The following is a 22779-nucleotide window of genomic DNA, read 5'->3' as shown; positions in this document are numbered from 1 at the left end:
CTTGGATTTTAAGTAAGAAAACCAGGTTTTAGAAATCTCTCCTGCATCCTAAGATTTCTAAAACTTGGAAAAATGGGAGGATCTGCTACTCTCTTGCTGTCGGAAAGAAGGGCAAGAAGTCAAGAACGACGGCTGGTCCGCTTCTTCTCTTGTCTCTTAGCTACAATTTTGAAGAAATCCCGGATTCTAAAATCGGCTTATCCAAATGGCCCCTTAGTATTTCTTAAAATCCAAATCATATATTTTGGGTTTCTGTGGAAATCTGAGAAACTGATGTGGCAAAAAAGACTCAAAGAAAGTATAAACTAATCAACAAGGGATTTGCTGGGCAATTTCACGAAAAGCCATTTTGCGACCGGCTTTTTGCATGTGAGAATGGCCACACAGGTTGATTTTGACAGTTTTTGCCTTTTTCATTTAGGCCGCGTTTGGATACGTCATGCTTTTGTATTTGGATTTGGATTTGGATTTGAGTTTTGGATACAAAATACATCAGTCATCCTCATGCTCATGTTGTACGAAAGAGAGGGAGGGAGGGACGTCTCACGTCTGCTGCAACAGCAAGGTCGAGGAGCAGCTAGGGTGAAGGTAATTGTCACAAATATTGATTTCCAAATAATGTCTTGCGGGACAGATTTGAAAATCGGAGTTTTTTTTTACTGTTGTAGCTGATTTGGAAATCTAAGGATCTGATCCAGTTCCAAATCTCAACTGCAAATGTGAGAAATCCAAATCTAAATCTTGTGGGTATCCAACCGTGGCCTTAATTCCTGTGAGGTGAATTTCTGTGAAATTGCCTAGCAAATCCAATAAAAAATAGAAAAATAAAAAAAGTGAAAACAAATTTTTAAAAACATTCATATCCATATAAATTTTTAAAGACATTCATATCCCTTCCGCCTTAAAAGAAATTCTTCTTCATCGATTATTCTTATTATGTAACCCTCGACATTTCAGGTTCTTAAAAATTGCTGGCCAGCCCATCCTTTCATTTTTTTTTTCTGGTGAACGATTGCCCATCTTGAAAGAAAGATCCCGCCACCAGCCACAACGCTTGGGGTTAGAGATGGGTGAGGAGAGAACGAACTCCGCTTCTCGAAAAGCAACCGAATGGGAGTTGCTAGGGAATTTCATGGAAAGCCATTTCACATCTGACTTTTGAATGAGATCAGCCCCACATAGGTTCAGTTTTAACTGATTTTGTCTTATTAGGCAGCACATCTTCTAAGCTTATGTGATCAAATCCGTTGATCCGAGGGGGGTCAATTGTGATAAGTACACCTATATCGGATGATTTTGGGCCCTTGATCTTTAAATCATCTGTTTGGATTGCAAGATAAACATTTCTCATGATTTTGGGCGTTGATTCTTAATTTTTCCTACTTCTTTTGTATTTTTCCAATGTCTTCTATTTTTTCAACGTTGATTCTTCCTTTTTTTTCTTCTTCTTCCTCTTTTCTATTCTTCGAGTGTCTTCCATTATTTTCCTGCGCTAATTGTTCTTTTTCCTGCCTCTTTTCTTTATATTTCTATTCTTCTTCTTATTTTTCTTTACCTTCTACCTCTTTTGAGTTGCAATGATGGTCGTTGGCAGTTGGCGGTCGCGGAGATGAAGAAACAAAAAATGTAAGAGCAGAAGAAGATGGTATTTTGGTCTTTTATCCCGTACAACGCCAGGCAAGCCTCAAAGAGAAAAGTACGGAATGCGGGTATTAATTTCTGAAAAATACGGATTTTGGGTATTAATTAAAATATGAAACTCGGCTGATTCTTCAAAAACGGGTGGAAAAAAGACCCCAGTACCCTTCTGACATGATCAGAGTCCTCGTATGTTGTCCTTCCTGACACATTCACAGTCCAACGTCAATCATTATCTTTAAAGTAATATTTTATTATTTCTCACTTCTCTTTTGGCTGAGAACAACTACGTTATTGAATATTTTATTATTTACACATCTCTTTTGGTTGAGAACGGCTACGTTATTGAATATTTTATTATTTACACATCTCTTTTGGTTGAGAACGGCTACGTTATTGAATATTTTATTATTTCAAACATCTCTTTTGGCTGAAAACGGCTACGTTATTGAATATTTTATTATTTCTCACTTCTCTTTTTTGCTTAGAACGACTACGTTCTTGAATATTTTATTATTTCTCACGTTTCATTTGGCTGAGAACGTTGCCGGATTATTGAGTACGCCGCAAGAATATAGAGTACACCACCGGAATATCAAGTACGTTGCCGGATTTTCTGGGTCAAACATGTGTTCCAAATGTATCGAGTACGCGACCAGAATCTTGAATATGCCGTCGGATTCTAGAGTACGCTGCCAGATTTTCTGGATTCAAACATGTGTTCCAAACGTATCGAGTACGCCGCCAGAATCTCGAATACGCCGCCGGAATATCAAGGACACCACCAGAATATCAAGTACGCTGCCTGATGATTTTCTGGGTTCAAACAAGTGTTCCAAACTTATCGAGTACGCCGCCGGAGGAATATCTGAAGTACATAAAAATATTTGCACTTGTCAAGGATCCAACGGTCTCTGCTTATTGCAGACTACAAAGATTAAAATGAACCTAAGCTTTTTTTTGTTCAAACACATGTTCAAACGAACCAGCTAAGGTCAAATGCATTAAATGCTACTCTATTTTCTCTCAAAGATAATACTAAAATATAAAAAAAGGTGATTACAAATTGACGTGAGAAATAATAAAATATTCAAATCTAACTTTAAAGATAATGATTGACGTTGGAGTGTGATCATGTCAAAAGGGTATTGGGGTCTTTTTTTCCACCCGTTCTGAAGAATCGCCTGAGTTTCATACTTACTTTAAATGGTACTCGAAATCCATATTTTTCGGTAATTAATACCCTCATTCCGTACTTTTCTCAGCCTCAAATAATATAAATTGCCATTCACGCTTCCCTTCAGATAAATAGCACAATTTCTTCATTATTTATAATAAATTGCCATTCACGCATCACTTGAGAAAAATATCACAATTTCTTCATCATTTAAAATAATTGCCATTCACGTGTCACTTCATTTAGAAAAAAATCAGAGCAATTTCTTCATCATTTAAGGGACCGTTTGGATACGCGGATTTTAGAATCCAGGATTTCTTTAAAGTTGTAGATAAAAGACAAGAGAAGCGGACCAGCCTTCGTTTTTTGACTTTTCACCCTTCTTTCTGTCAGTAAGAGAGTAGCAGATCATCCCATGTTTCTAGGTTTTATAAATCTCAGAATGCGGGAGAGATTTCTAAAACCTGGTTTTATCAGTTAAAATCCAAGAAACGTTGTCAGGACAGCTTCATCATGAACCCTCTTTTACACTGTTTTCAAACTAAAAACCTAAATTCTAAAATGCGTTATCCAAATGGCCCCTAACTTTTGTTAAAGGGTGAAAAGCATGTATGGCAAAAGAAAGACCAATCAATTCCGTGAGAAGCTAAAGCAAATTTACAATAAGAGTATTGGGCAAGCTAAAGCAGATTACAATGACGGCACAGGATGATGTCACACCAAGGAGTTATTAAAGTGGGGTGGGTCTTTGGGAACTGATATTCGTGGAAAAGACAGCTCTACACGTGAAAAGAGGGTCCTCAATTTCGAAATTTCAAGGTCCGAAAACGGTACCGAAACCGAAATTTTAAACCTTGTATTAAAGTCGGCATAGCCATAGTACCTAAAGCAAATGACAATGACAAGGCAAGCTAAAGCAAATATGGGGCACCCGATGATGTCATTCTGAAAAAGTTATTGAAGTGGAGTGAGCTTTCGGGAAAGAAATTTTGTTAAAAAGTAGATAGCGGAGGCATTTTTTTCTCATAAAAGTACCATTTTACATTTTAGGAAGGGAAATGTTATCAGCTACTGTATTTGATGAGGGCACTCCTCACTTTTTTAGAAGTACGATATGGCCCGCACCATAGGATGATCCAAACCTTCAATTAGATGGGCCACAGCCTAAATAGGTTGTGCCCCAAACCATAGGTTGATCCTAACCCTCTGATCTGAATGTTAGAGTGTTGATCCTAACCCTTTATAGATCGAAGGGTTAAGATCAACCTATGGAAATGATTTTTGGGGCACAACCTATTTAGACTGTGGCCCATCTAATGGACGGTTTGGATCATCTTATGGTGAGGGCCATACCGTACTTTTAATAAAGTGAGGAGTGCCCTCATCAAAATATATTAGTTCTGATAACATTTCCATTTTAGGAAACTTGGCATTTTTCACGTGAGGGTCCTCAATTTTAGGAATTGAAGAACCTTAAATGGTGGGCCCAACCATGAAAACATAAGCTGCTTAACGATGGCCAACTCAAAAGCTTGCCCCCACACATGCTAAAAGGGCTGCAAATGAGCCGGGCCAAGCCGAACTTTGGTGTGTTCGGGCTCGGCTCGTGTTCGGGACGAGGTTTATGCTATGGGCTCCTATATATTCGGCTCACCAAAATTTAACAAAGCTCGAGCTCGGCTCGTTTACTAGTCGAGATTTTAATGAGCCAATCCGAGCTAGACTTGATTGAGCTTGGTTTGGTTCGAGTTCAACTTGTTTAGTAAACACATCAAATAAATATCATTAGGTAATATATATATATATATATATATATATATATATATATATATATATATATATATATTGAGAAAACGGTTCCTACACATATGTGTAGAGAGTTCTCTACACACTAGCTTAAAATACAGTGGGGGCCCACATTGTTTGGGTGATCCAAGCCATCCATTTTAAAGGCCCTCACATAGATAGGGTGTCTACAAAAAGTCAGATCCATAGGATCATCCCAACCCTACGATTTGTGGAGGTAAAATGGATGTCTTTAAACCTTTACAAATTAGTCCATTTTTTGCCTCTACAGTTCGAATGGTTAGGATAATCCAATGGATCTGATTTTTTATGGACACCCTATCTATGTGAGGGCCTTAAAAATGAGTGGTTTGGATCACCCAAATAATGTGGCTCCCACTGTATTTTAAGCTAGTGTGTAGATAACTTATCTACACATATGTGTAGGAACCGTTTTCTCATATATATTACCTATATACTAGTAAAAATCCCCGTGCGGGCCGACAAAGAACTGTATGGACCACGTCATAGGTTGATCCAAATCGTCCATGTGATGGAACACAACATCAATAGGTTGTGCCCGTAAAATCATTTCCATAGGCTGATCCTAGCCCTCCAATCTATAGAGGTTTCCATAATCTGTTGTTCGTCTGAAGGTGCCCGGAATTTGTAAATATTTTTACAGGTGTGCGGAATTCGTAATATCCAATAAGGAAAAATAGTTTTTTCGTAATTGTCATATTTTGATACCTCTTCTTTGTAGTTTTTTCTGTAATTGTCATATCCAGATACCCATTGTCCGTAATTTCCCTCCCAAACTTTACTACGTAATGATTATTATTGCTAGCTTCTTTCTCTAGGTATTATTGCTAGTAACCTTTCAAGAAATAGTATTTCCGTGCAGTTTTTCATGACATCTAATGAGACAAATCTCTGAATACATATAATTGCAAAGGATGGGCGAGACATAGCGTTTGGAGAAGGTGGCTAGAGAACATTCATACATTTTTTACCCTCACATCGATAGGATGTAGAGATATGTGGGGAGGGCAAAAAACAGTAAAAATCATCACATTGACGTGTTAAATGGACAAAATTCTCTCCTTTTATCTTTTGCTATATATATATATATATATATATATATATATATATATATATATATATATATATATATATAGAGAGAGAGAGAGAGAGAGAGAGAGAGAAATTTCTTTTCTTTTTCTGTGAGATTTACACATCAGCATTACTCTTTTACTATTAACCCCTTTGCTGTTATCTAACATCTATCTCTATGAGAAATTATTCGAGGGTAAAATCGTAATCTACATACGAAAAGTACAGACCCGGTACCTGTCTATGACAATTACGAAAAAAAACTACCAAGAAGAGGTAAAGAAATATGACAATGAGGAAAGAACCACTATATAATACTCATGCATGACACTTGCAAAATATTGACGGATTCCGGGCACCTGAAGAGGAACAACAATTATGGAAACCTCTATCAATTGGAGGGCTAGGATCAGCCTATGGAAATTATTTTACAGGCACAACTTATTTATGTTGTGTTCCATCACATGGACGGTTTAGATCCTATGATGTGGTCTGTACAATTCTTTGTCAGCCATGCATCGCACGGGGTTTTTTGCTAGTATACTATATAGCAGAAGAGAAAAGAAGAGAATTTTTTAAAAATTCTATGAGAATTACACATCACTTTTTTTTGACTTTTTTTAACAAAAGCACCCATTCAAACCACATATTTTCAATCCTACCCTCTCCTTTATGTTTTTTAACAAAGGCACCCATTAAAGCCACATAATTTCAATCTTACCCTCCTCCTTTAAGCTTTTTTAATAAAAAATCTATAGGGTGATCTTTTACCATTCGATTTAAGACGAATTATGGAAACCTCTATAGATTGGAGGGCTAGGATCAGCCTATAGAAATGATTTTTGGGGCATAACCTATTTATGTTGTGTTCCATCACATGGACGGTTTGGATCAACCTATGATGTGGTCCGTACAGTTCTTTGTTGGCCTGTGCATCGCACGGTATTTTTTACTAGTATATATATATATATATATATATATATATATATATATATATATATATATATATATATGTAGGAAAAGGAGTGTGCAGTCGAGCGCACCTACGCTTAGGTGCGGTCGAGGGCCCAAACACATGGGTCCTAGATTTTTGTGTTGATCAAAACCATTCATTTGAGAGGCCCCATCATAGATAGGGTGTGTACAAAAAATCAGGTCCATTGGATCATCCTAACCCCTCCAAAAGTGGAGGGCAAAAATGGGCAGATTTGTTGCAAACGGTGTCTATCCATTTTGACATCCACAAATGGATGGGTTAGGATGATCCTATGGAGCTGATTTTTTGTACATACCCCATCTATGTAAAGGCCTTCCAAATGAATGCTTTGGATCATCCTAACAAAGTGGGCCCACATGAGTTTGGGGCCCTCGACCGCACCTAAGCTTGGTGCAGTCGACCGCACAATCTTATTCCTCATATATATATATATATATATATATATATATATATATATATATATATGGGATTTGCTAACCTCCATTGCAAAAGGCCTTTTGCGGCTGGTCTGTTGCACATCAAACTAGCCACCTTGTGAATGGAGACAAAAGCTGTTGTCTTTATTAACGAGGTGGCTGGTCTGATGTGCGACAAACCAGCCACGAAAACCCTTATGCGATGGACGCTAGCAAATCTCTCTCTCTCTCTATATATATATATATATCTCTCTCTCTCTCTCTCTATATATATATATATATATATATGTATATATATATATATATATAGAGAGAGAGAGAGAGAGAAGTGTTCCTACGCAGCTGCGCAGGGAGCTCCTTGCACTTGAGTGGCTTAAAAAGCCACCGATTGGTTGCTTTTTGTGGACCCCGCAAAGGTGGACCTGCCATACGAACCAATTGGTGGCTTTTTAAGCCACTTAAGCGCAGGGAAGCTCCCTGCGCATGAATACTTTCCTCATATATATATATATATATATATATATATATATATATATATATATATATATATATATATATATATATATATATATATATATAACGAACATAATCCGAGCTTTAAAGCTCGGCTCATCTTTATGAACCGAGCCTAAAAGATTCACGAGCTTGTCCAAGCCGAACTATACAAAGCTTGAGCTCGAACTTAATTTTGGGGCTCGAGTTTGTAATCTTGAAGGGCCCTACATGCTATGGATGTGGATAAGGCATGCCTCATTAAAATTGATCCCATTCAGTTGGTATGGATCCTCTATGGCTTAAATTTGATGACACATCATTTTCTTTCCTTTTTCTTTTCCAGTACTGCGCAATTGAAGAGACCTTTCCCGACTATTTGTCGTACTTACTTACGTTGTCAATTCGCAAGTCTCGATATACGTTGATGTGCACACTTTTTATCTACTAAAGTAGGGAATTGCTATCGACAATCACAAAATGCCCTTTGCGGATGGGCTGCTGCTTGTGAGAGCAGCCATCTCAGATGTATTAAATTAATGAAGACAAAATCTGCTGCGAAATGACTTCTGCGATCGTACCATCTAGCAAATCCCACTAAATTATTGCAAGTTTTTGTACGGTCTGTTTCTCTCTCCTAAATTATTGTTTCTAATAGAATCTTATCTCTCTCTCTAAGCTGGCTATATATATATCTTTCTTTACATGTGTGTTTGTATCACGTGTGAACCAAGTACTCTTTGAAGAATGGATCCTAGGCTTCATGAAGCAGCTCTTAATGGAGATGTAGCGGCCCTCCATCAGCTTCTCAAAGAAGACCGTCTCCTTCTGCACAAATTATCACTGGGAGACCTTGCAGAGACACCACTACACATAGCATCACTGCTAGGGCACGTCAGTTTCACAGAGGAGATTCTCAAACATGAGCCGGGCCTAGCCCGAATCAGCAATGAAAGAGGATCTTACCCTTTGCACTTAGCTTCGGCTAGAGGGCATGTCCAAATTGCAAAGGAGTTGTTGAGGGTCGACTCTTCTACGACTCAACTCCACGACAAGGATGGGAGAATTCCTCTCCATTTGGCTGCTATAAATGGCCATGTGAACATGGCCAAGGAATTGCTTTTGAGTGATCCCACATCTGCCCAAGCTGTGAATGATCGAGGTGAGACGACTCTACACCTTTGCGTGAAACATAACCAAGTTGAGGCTGCTGCATTGTTTTTAGAAAGAGATAAGGAGCACCTGAACATGAAAGACCAAAGTGGCAACACTGCCTTGCACCTAGCCACAGCAAGAAAACAAATTCAGGTAACGAGTTCCTACTGATAATTGATCTACTGTTTTAGCTTTTATAGTTAAGAAAGCCTATATATATATATATATATATATATATATATATATATATATATATATATATATATATATATATATATAGAGAGAGAGAGAGAGAGAGAGAGAGAGAGAGAGAGAGACATGTTGAAGGCATGTGAAAAGTGAGAAATTATATGGTGTAAGGCCTTACGACAATAAGGCCCTTGTACGGTGGAGGTTCCATCCTTGATATTTGATCCAACAACATCTACTCAAAAAGTGATTTCTCCTTTTTTAACGAGTAGCGAATGAGGAAATAAAGCCAAAAAAATCACAAAATTCTTGTTCAGCTGCTTGACCCGCTAAGGTCCGTTTTTTAAATTGTACCTACTTTTTCGACTAAAAAATAAGATTTTACAAAGCAATAATTAACTGTTTCTAAAGATTCTCATCACTCCGCTTCTCGCCCGTTTAATCGAGCAAGAAAGAGAAGCCTTGCCAAACGCGCCCTGAGCGACTGTTGGATTAAATATCAAGGTGGTACCTCTACCGCCTTACACCATATAAAAGCTCGTAAAAAGTATCTGCTTGTGTCTTTTATGGGTAGTTAGCTCAGTAGCAGTAGATTCAATATGTTTATGCTCCTCTCTCTCTCTTTCTTTCATTTAAACTGTAAGATAATTCTCTTTTTCAATAAAATTGTAAAAGCATGTGTATTTTATACACATTTTGAAAAAAGTTGACAATCCTAATATCTCTACTCTTCTTACAATAAAGTATATATTATGGGATTTGCCTTAATCAAGGTTAATCGAGTTCATCTACTAAAAACTTAAAAAAAAAAATAATGATCTTTCTCAATAATTTTTTTTTCTTTTTTGCTTAATTTACAGATGCTAAATCTTCTGCTCAAGGAAACCAGCATCGACGTGAACACCACAAATACATATGACTTAACAGCCTTTGATGTCTTAATACTGACTCCAAGCGAAACTGGGGACATGCACATAGTTGAAATGCTTTTAAAGGCAGGCTGTAAAAGCGGCAAAGAACCCACTGCACTGATTGAAAGCAAGGATCCACGGACAAAGAAGACCAGATTGAAAAATGTTTGTAACCTATGGCAAAAGAGAGATGACGCATCGTTGAAGGACATGCACAATACGCTACTGTTAGCTGCCACAATTATCGCAACCTTAACCTTCCAGGCCGGACTCAATCCTCCTGGGGGCTTCTGGCAGGAGTCCATGAGTCCTCCATCTCCGATGCCTGCTCCTTCCATACACAAAGTTGAGGCAGGGACATCAATTAAGGATTACATTGATGAAGACATATTCAACCTGTTCATGTTCTTTGACATGATCGGATTCGTCTCGTCTCTTACCATAATTATCACTCTAATAAGCGGTTTTCCGGTTATGAACCGATTTGTGACATGGATTTTGGTAATTGCCACGTGGCTCACTGTCTCCTCTGTGGCGGTGGCATTCGCCTTGGGCACATTTATAATCATGAAACCTCATTCGCAAGCGTCGGACTATTCTTTTCATGTCCTCTTATGTTGGATGGGAATAATGTTCATATTTATTCTCGGCCATGGCATCATGCTTATCGTCTGTCTGGTGAAGCTGATAATAAAAAAATGTAAACCTAGGAAAGGAAGAAAAAATGAGCAGAGAGAAGTTGATCGTCCAGGATGTTGCTTAGCCTGAAGGGCGTGTTTAATTTCAAGAATATATGTAAGGTGTGATGTGGCTATTATCTCTGTCTTTGCTAGATCTCTAATATATTAGTTCTATTTAGCTTTTGTTATTGTAGGATGCCTATGCATTTATCTTCAATGTATGGCACCTCACTTGTTTCCTCTCTTGTGATTCAAGAAAATAAATTTTATCAATATATTAACTGTAATACCCGGCCCATCGAGACTCACGAGCGCAAAAAGAAAAAAGAAAAAAGAATTGAAGTGGGATGTCTTTATCAATTTCAAGTTTTCATTTTTACTTTGGAAATGGGTGTCCTTATGAAATGGGTTTAGGATCATAATTTTTTTATTAATACCCAAACAATACGGATTTCAGGTATTAATTAAAGTAAGTATGAAGCTCGGTTGATTCTTCAAAAACGGGTGGAAAAAAGACCCTAGTACCCTTCTAACATGATTAGAGTCTTCGTATGTTGCCCTTCCTGACGCATTCACAGTTCAAAATCAATCATTATCTTTAAAGTAATATTTTATTATTTCTCACTTCTCTTTTGGTTGAGACCAACTATGTTATTGAATATTTTATTATTTACATATCACTTTTGGTTGAGAACGGCTACGTTATTGAATATTTTATTATTTCTCAAGTCTCTTTTGGCTGAAAACGGCTACGTTTTTGAATATTTTATTATTTCTCACATCTCTTTTGGCCTAGAACGGCTACGTTCTTGAATATTTTATTATTTCTAACGTTTCTTTTGGTTGAGAACATCGCCGGATTATCGAGTATGCCGCAGGAATATAGAGTACGCCGTCGGAATATAGAGTATGCCGCCGTAGTATCAAGTACTCTGCCGGATTTTCTGGGTTCAAACATGTGTTCCAAATCATGGAGTACGCGACCAGAATCTTGAATATGCCGCTGGATTCTAGAGTACGCCACCGGAATATCAAGTACGTTGCTGGATTTTCTTGGTTCAAACATGTGTTCCAACGTATCGAGTACGCCTCTAGAATCTCGAATACACCACCGGATTCTAGAGTACGCCACAAGATTCTAAAGTACGCTGCCGAAATATCAAGAACGCCACCGGAATATCAAGTACACCGCCGGAATATCAAGTACGCTGCCAGATTTTCTAGGATCAAACATGTGTTCCTAACTTATCGAGTTTGCTGCCGGATTCTGGAGTACGCCGCAGGAGGAATATCTGAAGTACATAAACATATTTTCACTTGTCAAGGATCCAACGGTCTCTGTTTATTGTAGACGGCAAAGATTAAAACGAACCCAAGGCTTTTTTTGGATTAAAAAACATGTTCAAACAAACCAAATGATGACAGCTAAGGTCAAATGCATTAAATACTACCCTAGTTTCTCTCAAAGATAATACTAAAATACGAAAAAGGTGGTTACAAATTGACGTGTGGAATAATAAAATATTCAAATCTAACTTTAAAGATAATGATTGACGTTGGACTGTGATCGTGTCAAAAGGGTATTAGGGTCTTTTTCTATCCTTTTTGAAGAACCACCCGAGTTTCATACTTACTTTAAATGGCACTCGAAATCCGTATTTTTCTGTAATTGATACCCACATTCCGTACTTTTCTCAACCTCAAATAATCTAAAGCCTTTCAAGCGTCCCTTCAGATAAATAGCACAATTTCTTCATAATTTACAATAAATTGCCATTCACGCATCACTTGAGAAAATATCAAAATTTCTTCATCATTTAAAATAAATTGCCATTCACGTGTCACTTCAGTTAAAAAAATTAGAGCAATTTCTTCGTCATTTAAGGGACCGTTTGGATACGCGGATTTTAGAATCCAGGATTTCTTCAAAGTTGTAAATAAAAGACGAGAAGAAGCGGACCATCCGTCGTTTTCTCACTTCTCACCTTTCTTTCTGTCAGCAAGAGAGTAGCAGATCATCCCATGTTTTCAGGTTTTAGAAATCTTAGGATGCGGGAGAGATTTCTAAAACCTCGTTTTCTCACTTAAAATCAAAGAAACACTGTCAGGACAGCTTCATCATGAATCCTCTTTTACACTGTTTTCATACTAAAAACTTGAATTCTAAAATGCGCGTATCCAAATGGTCCCTAACTTTTGTTAAAGGGTAAAAAGCATGTATGGCAAAAGAAAGACCAATAAATTCTGTTAAAAGCTCAAGCAAATTACAATAAGGCCACGTTTGGATACCCACAAGATTTAGATTTGGCTTTAGTTGATATTTTGAACTGGATCAGATCCTTAGATTTCCAAATCAGCTACAACAGTGTAAAAAAATTCCGATTTTCAAATCTGTTCTGCGAGACATTATTTGGAAATCAATATTTGTGACAACTTCCTTAATCGTCGCTACTTGTGGACCCCGATCCGAGAGAGAGGCGGGGGACGTGCCCCCACGCGCAGTCTCAGGATCATCCACGTGAATGGAGAGCTCTACCAAGGAACTCTCGAAAGAAGAAATGCCTCTCACAGCATGAGTGGCGATACAAAGGGAGATACCTCTCGATTCGGGGACTAGCCCAGATTCGAGGCGTACCTTAAACAAAGAAGAGTCGCCATCCAAGGAAGTGGGCCAAGGATCCCATACTATGCTCTGTTGCAACGGATAACCAGAGATATAAAAGAGGGTTCGTGCCTGGTTACAAATTCGGAAGGTTTGAAGAGCACCTCATCCGCCCAAGTGCAAGCACCTGGTCTCTTATGCCATTTGTTATTGATTTTGAAGAGTTTTGAGCGAAAGTCATATGAAGTGGGAACATATATCTCTGAGAAGACGTCTACCTAATCATGCATGTCTCAGATATGAAAATTAAACACATACACAAAATAAATGAAAGATGTGTCACCTAAGCAAAACTAGGTTATAAGTGACATGCCTAATGGGTGTCTAAGTTCTGGTGTGCAAACACATGCAGGTTACAGCTAAATGTATAGGATCTGTACATGAAAGTAAGAAAACACAGCAAAACACACAACACGATTCAATTCTATACATGACTGGACAAAATGAGTCCTAACTCTAATGCGACCTGACTCGGACCAAGATGACCGTCCATCCCAACTGCTCTACGTATCCCGGCCTCGGGAAGAATCGGAGTCAACGTAGTTCGATGCTCTATTCTAAACTACTATGCCTAACCATCTAGAACTGCTATCCTAGACTCGATTCCACTAGACTCGACTGATTTTTAAAGCTTTTTTGTACAATTGCTTAAATTCATGTGAGTTGTGATTTTTAGGACTCTCTATATGTCCTAACTAATGCAAGTTGATTAGCCTTAAGCTAATGCAGGTAGGCCCTACATCCTATGTGTATCTAGGCTGTGCAACCTAATGAAAACCATGGGATGACTATATGTTTCATAGTCTAGCCATCGGTTCGACTAAGTGTCTAACCGATCAACTTGAGGCCTCCTAACTCTAAGGACACTCACGCGACGGGACACACCATATCAACAAATCAAGACAGACTCCTAACTCTATAACACCCAAATAGCTGGGACAGACTCCTAACTCTAGGGGAAGATCTTTTTGAAAAGGTTTTGAAGAATTTTTGTATTTTTGAAATATTTGAAATGTTTATTTTTAAAGGTTTGGCTGGACTTGGGATGTGGATCCCAAGCTGCACTACGTACCCTATGGAAAGGGATCAGGCCAACGTAGTTCGGAAATGATTTTCCTAACTACTCCTAAATGACTCAAGATTTTTGGTTTTTGAAATGTTTTTGATGTTTTTGGAATTTTTGACACAAGAGGACAGAATCTTATCATCATAAGGGCAGGACTGACTCCTGATATCCCACAAAGGTTAGACAGCATCCTATGCTTTGCGGGGGAAAAGAACAGAAACACAGCTCTGCAAGGGTTGGACAACATCCTATACCTTGCAAGAGCGGATAGAAGAACATGATCTGATGAAAGGTTGGAAAGAATCTTAACCCCTGATGATGATAGGACTGACTCCTGAAAGACGGACTGACTCTGAGAAGGGCTCTAATGAGACATAACATGTCTCCTAAAACAAAATAATAAGTAGGGCCAATGAGACAAAGCCTGTCTCCAAAAGGTTTGACCTCTAATGAGACAAAGCATGTCTCTAAACGAGTTTGACATTCATATTGGGACATAGCTTGTCTCCCTAAAAGGGGTAAGCTCTAGCTAGCACTATCATTACCCTTGCAATGAGAAGCGATTCTAATGTTCAAGGTTGTACATCTAAAAGACTGGGCAAGCTTTCTAAATGAGAGAGGAATACTATCAAGACTAGGTGAGTCTCCTAATAATGGGCTTGGGCTATCGCCTTCATCGCCCTCGCAATGATAAGCTTCTAAGCTTGAAAATGATACTCAAAAGAAGAAATAATTGGGTTTAACAATCCTCTTGGCTTGTAGCCTAAGCGAAGAAACACCCAAAATATCCAAGTTGAAATTCATGAAACAAAAGACCAAACGCTTGAGTAAAAATAAGGATATATCTAAATACATAAACCATTGTACAATTAAGTAACAGACTTAATTAGAGAAAATGAGGGAACAAAGTATTGAGTCATTGATATCCTAGTTAGAATAAATCAATTGAATACATTCTTTTGAAATAAAATAATAATATTACTTAAAAAAAAATCTTCTTTCTGCCCTTTTATGCAAGTGAGGTACAAGAAAAATGAGATCATGCAGTTATATATAAAAAAAAACAAGGCTGAACCGAATAGGAAAATAATAATAATACCATCCTGCTTAAACGTTAACCCTCGCAATGACATATTATTTCATGTACCGGAATGTACTTGTACGAAAAAAAAATTGCTCCATTACCACAATGTATAACATTAATATCCTTATGCTTCGACCTCTACTCAACTACCCAGATTATTACACAAATCCAAATTAGAACCAGTAATAACCACATGACCTAAAATCAAAATAGCTACAGAAATTGATTTAACATTTCTCTTGTACTCGAATTTCAACCCTGTTAACCCTATATACTTAAGTAATATAAAGCACCATGGTGGAAAAATTATTCTAAGATGAAAGAAGGTTAAAGCTTACAAGGCAAGAATCAAAGTGGAATCAAATGAATACAAAAGGAAAATGAAGGAAAGATTGCAACGTGATATGAAATCAGTATAAGAAATATCCTTAACACCTAGTTTAAAAGAAAAGTAAAGACTGATTTATTTCTATCAAAATCTTTTTGGAATTCAAAGATTGAAACAAGAAGTCCATACCATGTAAAACCTTGAGAATCCAATTATGAATTTATCCATACAAGAAACAATTTACACATGAAAAACTTTCACTGAATTTAAAAAAAAAAAAAAAATATATATATATATATATATATATATATATATATATATATATATATATATATATATATATATATATATGGAGAGAGAGAGAGAGAGAAAGAGACTTATTTACATTATGGCTATGGTACATACACCCAAAAAACAAAAATGTCATTGGTCCTACTAACATGATCGTGAGCCATAGGTCCAAAATGAAGAAATTACATTCAAGTGGGGGTAGAGACTTTGAACATGGACATAGTGGGAGGGGACTGCACTGTCTAAACCATGGAGTGTTAATATCAACCTAACAGCTAATCAAAGAAGAAAATTTGAGTTGAATTATTGCAATTGACAAGCCACAGTTGAGTCAACATCACTTCCCTTCATTTAAAACATAAGGGGGTGGTTTATTGAAGCAAAGAGGTGTAAATACCAATTCCTATGAGAGTGGGCTGCCAATATCAAAAGAAAGTGGCTGCCATTATTAAGTGAGAGTAGGGGCTGTCCATATTAAAAGGGATAAAGGATGCTATTATCAAAAAGGTGTGGGGGTTGCCAATATTAAGAATGTGAGGGCTGCTACTAATCACAAGGGTGATGGCTGCCAATATTAAAGAATAAAGCTAATTCATCACTTCCCTATCATAATGCCACATTTTTTAGGAACACAGACCCACACCAAGATTCAATCGTCAACTTGTCAAAAGGCATTTTCAACATCTACTATATTAAGAATATAGTAATAGTATGGGCAAACTCAATCCAAGACAAAGATAACAACATACTCTTAGGCTATGAAAAATACATCAAACAGTCCAAGGGGAGCTGAAATCTCTAACACATAATTTAGCATATGAAAAAAGAACTAATCAACATGCCATTAAAGATGAAATAGAAGTAATTACCTCAGTTTTGGGGCTGAAGATAATTTTAGGTTCATATGATGATCTTTACAACTTTGAAAGACACTAAAATTTCCAGCTTAAATTATTGGCTTCTCCTTATAATTTCAAAACAGTTACTAAAACAAACATTTTTTTTAACAAGTCAAGTGTCATTTTGAAACAGGGGAACAAGGAAATGATCCAACTTTTTACAAGGTAAACTTGGGATTGGTTCCCAACTTAACTGCTTGTGCAAACTCTCAACACTCTCATTATAATGTTTTATTGATGGCCTTGCCTATGAATTATGACATCTTCCCTATCTGACATTTAATTTGACATGATCATGCCCCTGTTGCACTACAGGTACACTCAAATTGATTCTTTTGGAACATAATGCTCATGAATTTGTGAATGATAAGTAAGCTGAACAGATTATCATATATTCCATAGAAACAAAAGAAGAAACTTCAAACCTCAATCAATGAACATAACATCCACAAATATGTTGATCTTTCTCTGTATTTTCGCCGAGAATTACCTCCGTACAGTGATTGGAGCTGCCTGAAGAGATGATCCTTTTAATTTACCTCTTTGAAATTGCAGAGATTTGCTATCCTTTTGAGATTAATATTCCAAACCGGTCTTTCTTCCTTGATCTTGCAGATTTAAGAGTTTCTAAACTAGCAGCCACAAATCTAAGAGTTTCGAAGCTCGGATGTAGAATTTGTGAAACAGAAACACAGGTCTAAGGTTCAATAGAGGTTAGAACAAAGGTAAATTGAAGGACATGACGATTTTGACTATGGATCTAAGTTTAAGGGTTAGAAATGAAAATTTTAGGGTTTTAGGTTGAGAAAATGTCAAGCTAGGGTTTAAAATAAGAGTAAGATCAGAAAAACAAATTGGAGAAGGTAAGATCATCTAGTCGGAGAAGGAGAATTTCAGCCGGAGAAGAGAGGGAAGAAGATCGAAGATGAGAAGGGAGAAGAGATTAGAGTTTCTAAGGTTTATAAGGTGAAAATGATGTAAAAGGAAAAAGCTAAAAGAACAATGTAAAAGAAAACAACTAGGATTGATTTTCTCCGGTAGAAAATGGCCAGATTCCGGCCAAAAGCTAGCTGGAGAAGAAGCTCTTCATCTCCCTCTCTCTTTCACTCTCTGGAATTTTTCTTCACAAAAATGAGATCCCCCTTTTAAAACGAAATTATCAGCCTTTTATAACAAAACAAGGGGTGTGGATATTGGCACTACCATTTTGATAGGCGCGCGGTTCACGCAAAAATTTGATGGGCGCACGAAGAAATCGTGTCTTTTCTGCCCCAGGCCGCGTCCTTTCCAGGATAAATTCGCCCCCCCTTCAGGATAAATTCACCCCCTTTTCTGGTTTACACTACGACACCGCCTCGGCTCGATCGCTAGGCAAATGCGCTTGGATTTTGACGAAATTTTGCAGGGGCCTAGATGAGACCTTAACCTACCTTAGGGTGGATTTTGAGGACCTACCTCACTGATTTGATGGGATTTTTGCACAAAAATGGAAGGTTTAGGGTACGGTCAAAATGGGGTGTCTACACTACTCCTCGACGTTGCTCCGGCAACAGCGAGGCATCCCTCCCTCCCTCTCTCTCTCTCTCTCTCTCTCTCTCTCTCTCTCTCAAAACATGATCATGAAGATGATTGATGTATTTTGTATCCAAAACTCAAATCCAAATCAAAATACAAATGCATGAGGTATCCAAACGGGCCCTAAGAGTATTGGGCAAGCTAAAGCAGATTACAATGTCTTTTGGGAACTAATATTCGTGGGAAAGACAGCTCTAGAGTTTTTCACGTGAGGCATAGCCATAGTAAAACAAAACTAAAGCAAATGACAATGACAAGGCAAGTTAAAGCAAATTACAAGGAGAGAATTGGGCACGCGAGCAAATGACAATGACAAGGCAAGCGAAAGCAAATTATATATTAGAGACTTTAGAGTAGAGCGAGTCTTCGGGAAGGAAATTTTGTGAAAAAGTAGACAGCTGAGGCATTGTTTTGGCTCGCCAAATAAACGAGCTGAACTTGAGCTTTGTATAGTTCGGCCCAGAAAAGCTCGCGAGCTTTTTAGGCTCGGTTCATAAACGAGCCGAGCCGAGCTTTAAAGCTTGGATTATATTTGTTTTTTATATATAAAATAAAAGAATGTGGGTTGTTTATCACAAATGAAAGTTTGGCCGAATGGTTAAGGCCCTGGATTTAGAGGGGGCTTGGGATCAAATCCCACATATGTATGTTTTTATTATTCTTGTTTCAATTAACGAGCCGAGCCAAACTTTATCGAATATTTCATGAGCCGAGCCGAGCTTTTTCGAAAACTAAACGAGCCGAGCTGAACACGAGTCTTTATAAAAACTAAACGAGCCGAGCCCGAACATCCCAAAGCTCGGCTCGGCTTGTTTGCAGCCCTAATATTCAATAGCCCACATTCCAGAAATGTTGAGAGTATTTCAATTGTAGATATTTGATGTGTTTAAGAAAACAATAACCTTACTTTTCAAAGAAAAAGAAAGCACGCAAAACTACCCATTCATTTATAAGTTGCCAGCAAAAGTACACAGGAAAACAATTAGCCTTTAAATTCAAGCTAGATAAAATGACGTGATAATCTCTATGCATTTCATTCCCTTTCCCATTGGAATTGGAATAGGAATGGAATTTCATGTACATACCGATTCCTGATTCTCGTGATCCAAACACACCCTTAGGCCGTTTTTTTTTTTTTTTTCAAGGAATTTACTGGAAAAAATTGAAAAGGAAAAATATTCCTAAAGGTTCCTACTTCTTTTTACACACTAAGGCCCTGTTGTTTCAGAGTATGAAACCGATTAAAGTCCAAAACCTATTATTGGACTCAAAATTACATTTAAATTTGAGTCCAATAATAGGCTTAGGGCTGTCAATCGGTTGTCATAATCTGAAACGAACAGGACCTAAAAGAAGGATCATTTGAACAACCGCTTTACATTTTTTACTGATATCCCTCTAAATTAACCATGGTCATTCCGTTTCCCACTAAATTATGGGAAGAAAACATTTTTTTAAGGAAAAAGGTTTCCATCCGAATTGTTTTTCTTGTAATCCCAAACAGGCCATTTTGGACCGACAATCACCTGTCAAAATCTGAAAAGAAGGCCTTAATAAGCTACATTTAAGTATTTAACAATGCTTCAATTTCACTAGGGCATAGCTGGTTCCAACCTCTATTGTTCTGAACCGTTCACTTGATAGACATTACTTTGGATCTACCATGCCACACTATTGAGCCATCCTACCATCAAATGATGTTTATTTTTTGTTAATGTGGGCCATTACATACGCGTGCTTTTCTTACATTATTGAAGTTGATTCGTGTTGTTTGCACCAAAGGAGATCTAAAGTAGGCCGTGGACCACGATTTATTTGGTTCCCAACAAACCATTCACTTCTTCAAAGCAGTTACAGTTTTAGTGACAATGATTTCATGCATGTAACCGGAGTTTTTAGTCCATTGTTTTTCAAATCGTTTCCATAGAATGATCCCGACCCCACGATCTATATAGGTTTCGATAATCTGTAGTACCTCTATAGATCGTAGGGTTAGAATCAGCCCATTTACGTTGTGGATCAACAAATGGATGGTTTGGATCATGGCATGAGTAGGCTGAGAGAGAGAGAGAGAGAGAGATTTAAGTACTGGTTGTACAAAAGTGTTGTACCAGTTGTGAAGCAAATTTATCACCACCCTTAGGGCCCGTTTGGATACCGAGAAGAGAAGATTTTGATTTGGATTTCTCACATTTGCCGCCCTTTTTGTGTTGTGATTTGGATCCAAATCGATCAAATCCTTTGATTTCCAAATCAGCAACTGACAGTGAAAAAAATCAGATTTCCAAATATGCTGTGGAAATAAGTAATTGGAAATCCACAGATCTAGCAGTTTCCTTCACCCTCTTTGCTCCTCAACCTCTCCGTTCCAGTAGGAAGTACCCCCTTCCCTCTCTATCTACCTCAACATGAGCTTGCGGATCTATTCATTTTGTATTCAAAACTCAATTCCAAATCCAAATACAAAATATGAGGTATCCAAACGGGCCCATTAATGTTATTGTTAAAAATTTAATTAGCATCCCATAATAAATGGGCAATTAAGGGCACGTTTGTATACCATGAATTCTTTTTCATGATAAATCGGTACTGTCTCAACGTGATGAAAAAGCAGGAAACTAGTGTCTCCACCTGATGAAAATGGCTAAAAATCAAGGAAAAAAAAGAATCTACTAAAAAATATAGGATCAATTTTATTGTGTTCATGCATCACATTTTAATTTCTAAATATTATTTATATTATGAGCATTAAATTAGATCCATCTTTCTCTAATACATAATAAACCCTCCTCTTTCTACTAATTGATGAGGAAGGGGTGCATTATTGAATAACCTAGATAAGAGTCGGTGGAACCAGTTGCAACTCTTAGCGACTTCATTTGCATATGAGAGAGTCTGATGGACACCGAGGAACATCTTGCTCCAGCAAGATTTCTTGCTAAACTCTCCGATTGCCTGGCAACATTGGGGTTCAAATGACAAGTAGGGCTTATGGAATTCAAGTGGGTAAAGGATTGCTAAAGTGCAAACGGGTGCTGCTTTTTCAAGATCACCCCAACATGGATCGATGTAATTATGGAAGTGGTGATGGTGGAAGTGTGCTTATGATCTCCGATTTAGGTGAAGTTGACAAAAAATCTTCATTTTCCTCAAACAGCTCACGTGCGAGCCCCCGGTTTCGCCCATGTGATGAGTAAAGGAATCAACAGGAACCCAGCCAACTGAATCCCGTTCCTCATCATTCTCCTCTTCTATTCCTCTCCTCCTTAATTGGTTACCGCGGAATGACTTGGGTGATTGAAAACTACAAAGTGGGTGTTTATTTATAGAGTTTGGAATGGTGTGAAGATGGTATAGATCTTAAAACAGATTTCAACCATATTAATTTTGCATGGGATTTAATAGATGCTCCACACGCAATGGCCACATGTGAGGAGTGTTAAAATATAAAAGATTAAATAAAGCCTTCTCCAACAGGTTAAGCTTTCGGTGTTACTGGTTGTTTCACAATGAAAATTGTTCGCCGCTAAAATTTTGTTTTATTTCCTTGGGCCCCACCTCATTGGATGATTTTAAACCTTAGAGACAGCACGATGACACACATACTTACATTAAGATTTTTACATGACTTAAATCTTTCCATTAAGAACTCGATTTGGTGCAGACCTCAAACGAAGTGAGGAGGAGAAAAGGTGGTCATGTCAAAATTCAAATGATTATCGTTAAGTAATCCTAGTGAATAATATTGGGTCTCACATATTGAGAGTGACATCTTTAATTAATTGATTGTTAAGGTATTGGTATAATGATGAATGGTCATTCCATCTCTAAGATCAGGCTAGTTGATCGATCAAGAAGCCAGGATCATCTTAAAGCTAGGATCAAACAAAAAGCAAAAAGGAATAGATTATGAGGAGACATATTCTCTAGTAGCCAAATTTACATACATCCGGCATATCTTGATCTCCACCAAATGGGTGTTAAAACAACATTCCAAAATGAAGAACTTAAAGAAGAGATTTATACAATCAAACCTGAAGAATGTGAAATTGAGGGACAAGCAGATAAAGTCTATAAGTTAAAAGAAATTGGGCCTAGAAGGTATAATCAAACCTGACCCAAATTGGACCGGGCCAAATCCAACAAAATGTGGACTGATACTTGATTGGGCCTAGCAGGTTTTATCGGACCTGACCCTAATTGGGACGGGCCACATCAACCAAAATATGGTCCAATACCTGGTTGGGCATAGAATGCATTATCAAACCTAACCCAAATTATGCCCGGCCTGATTGTGCCTATAACGTACAATTCGAACCTG

The 22779-nt window shown here is 37.6% G+C and overlaps 1 protein-coding gene across 1 annotated transcript; it reads left to right on the top strand.

Moving 5' to 3' along the window:
* The first annotated feature begins 8335 nt into the window (after positions 1–8335).
* LOC143889784 (uncharacterized) lies at positions 8336–10867 on the top strand. The gene is made up of 2 exons (XM_077394134.1): positions 8336–8926; positions 9823–10867. The coding sequence occupies exons 1-2, from the start codon at positions 8366–8368 to the stop codon at positions 10639–10641; spliced, it is 1380 nt and encodes a 459-aa protein (XP_077250249.1). The 5' UTR covers positions 8336–8365; the 3' UTR covers positions 10642–10867.
* The last annotated feature ends 11912 nt before the right edge of the window (positions 10868–22779 follow it).

This window comes from Tasmannia lanceolata, unplaced genomic scaffold (assembly GCF_043159265.1).
Source record: "Tasmannia lanceolata isolate RefF3 unplaced genomic scaffold, GAP_Taslan_0.1 ptg000013l, whole genome shotgun sequence".
Lineage (NCBI taxonomy): Eukaryota > Viridiplantae > Streptophyta > Magnoliopsida > Canellales > Winteraceae > Tasmannia > Tasmannia lanceolata.
This window is presented reverse-complemented; position numbering and strand designations above follow the sequence as displayed.

Bases quoted from the DNA above. Each gene is read 5' to 3' on its own strand.
- LOC143889784 (XM_077394134.1), top strand. From the start codon at position 8,366: ATGGATCCTAGGCTTCATGAAGCAGCTCTTAATGGAGATGTAGCGGCC. The intron at 8,927-9,822 runs GTAACGAGTTCC...CTTAATTTACAG, and splicing joins CAGCAAGAAAACAAATTCAG to ATGCTAAATCTTCTGCTCAA.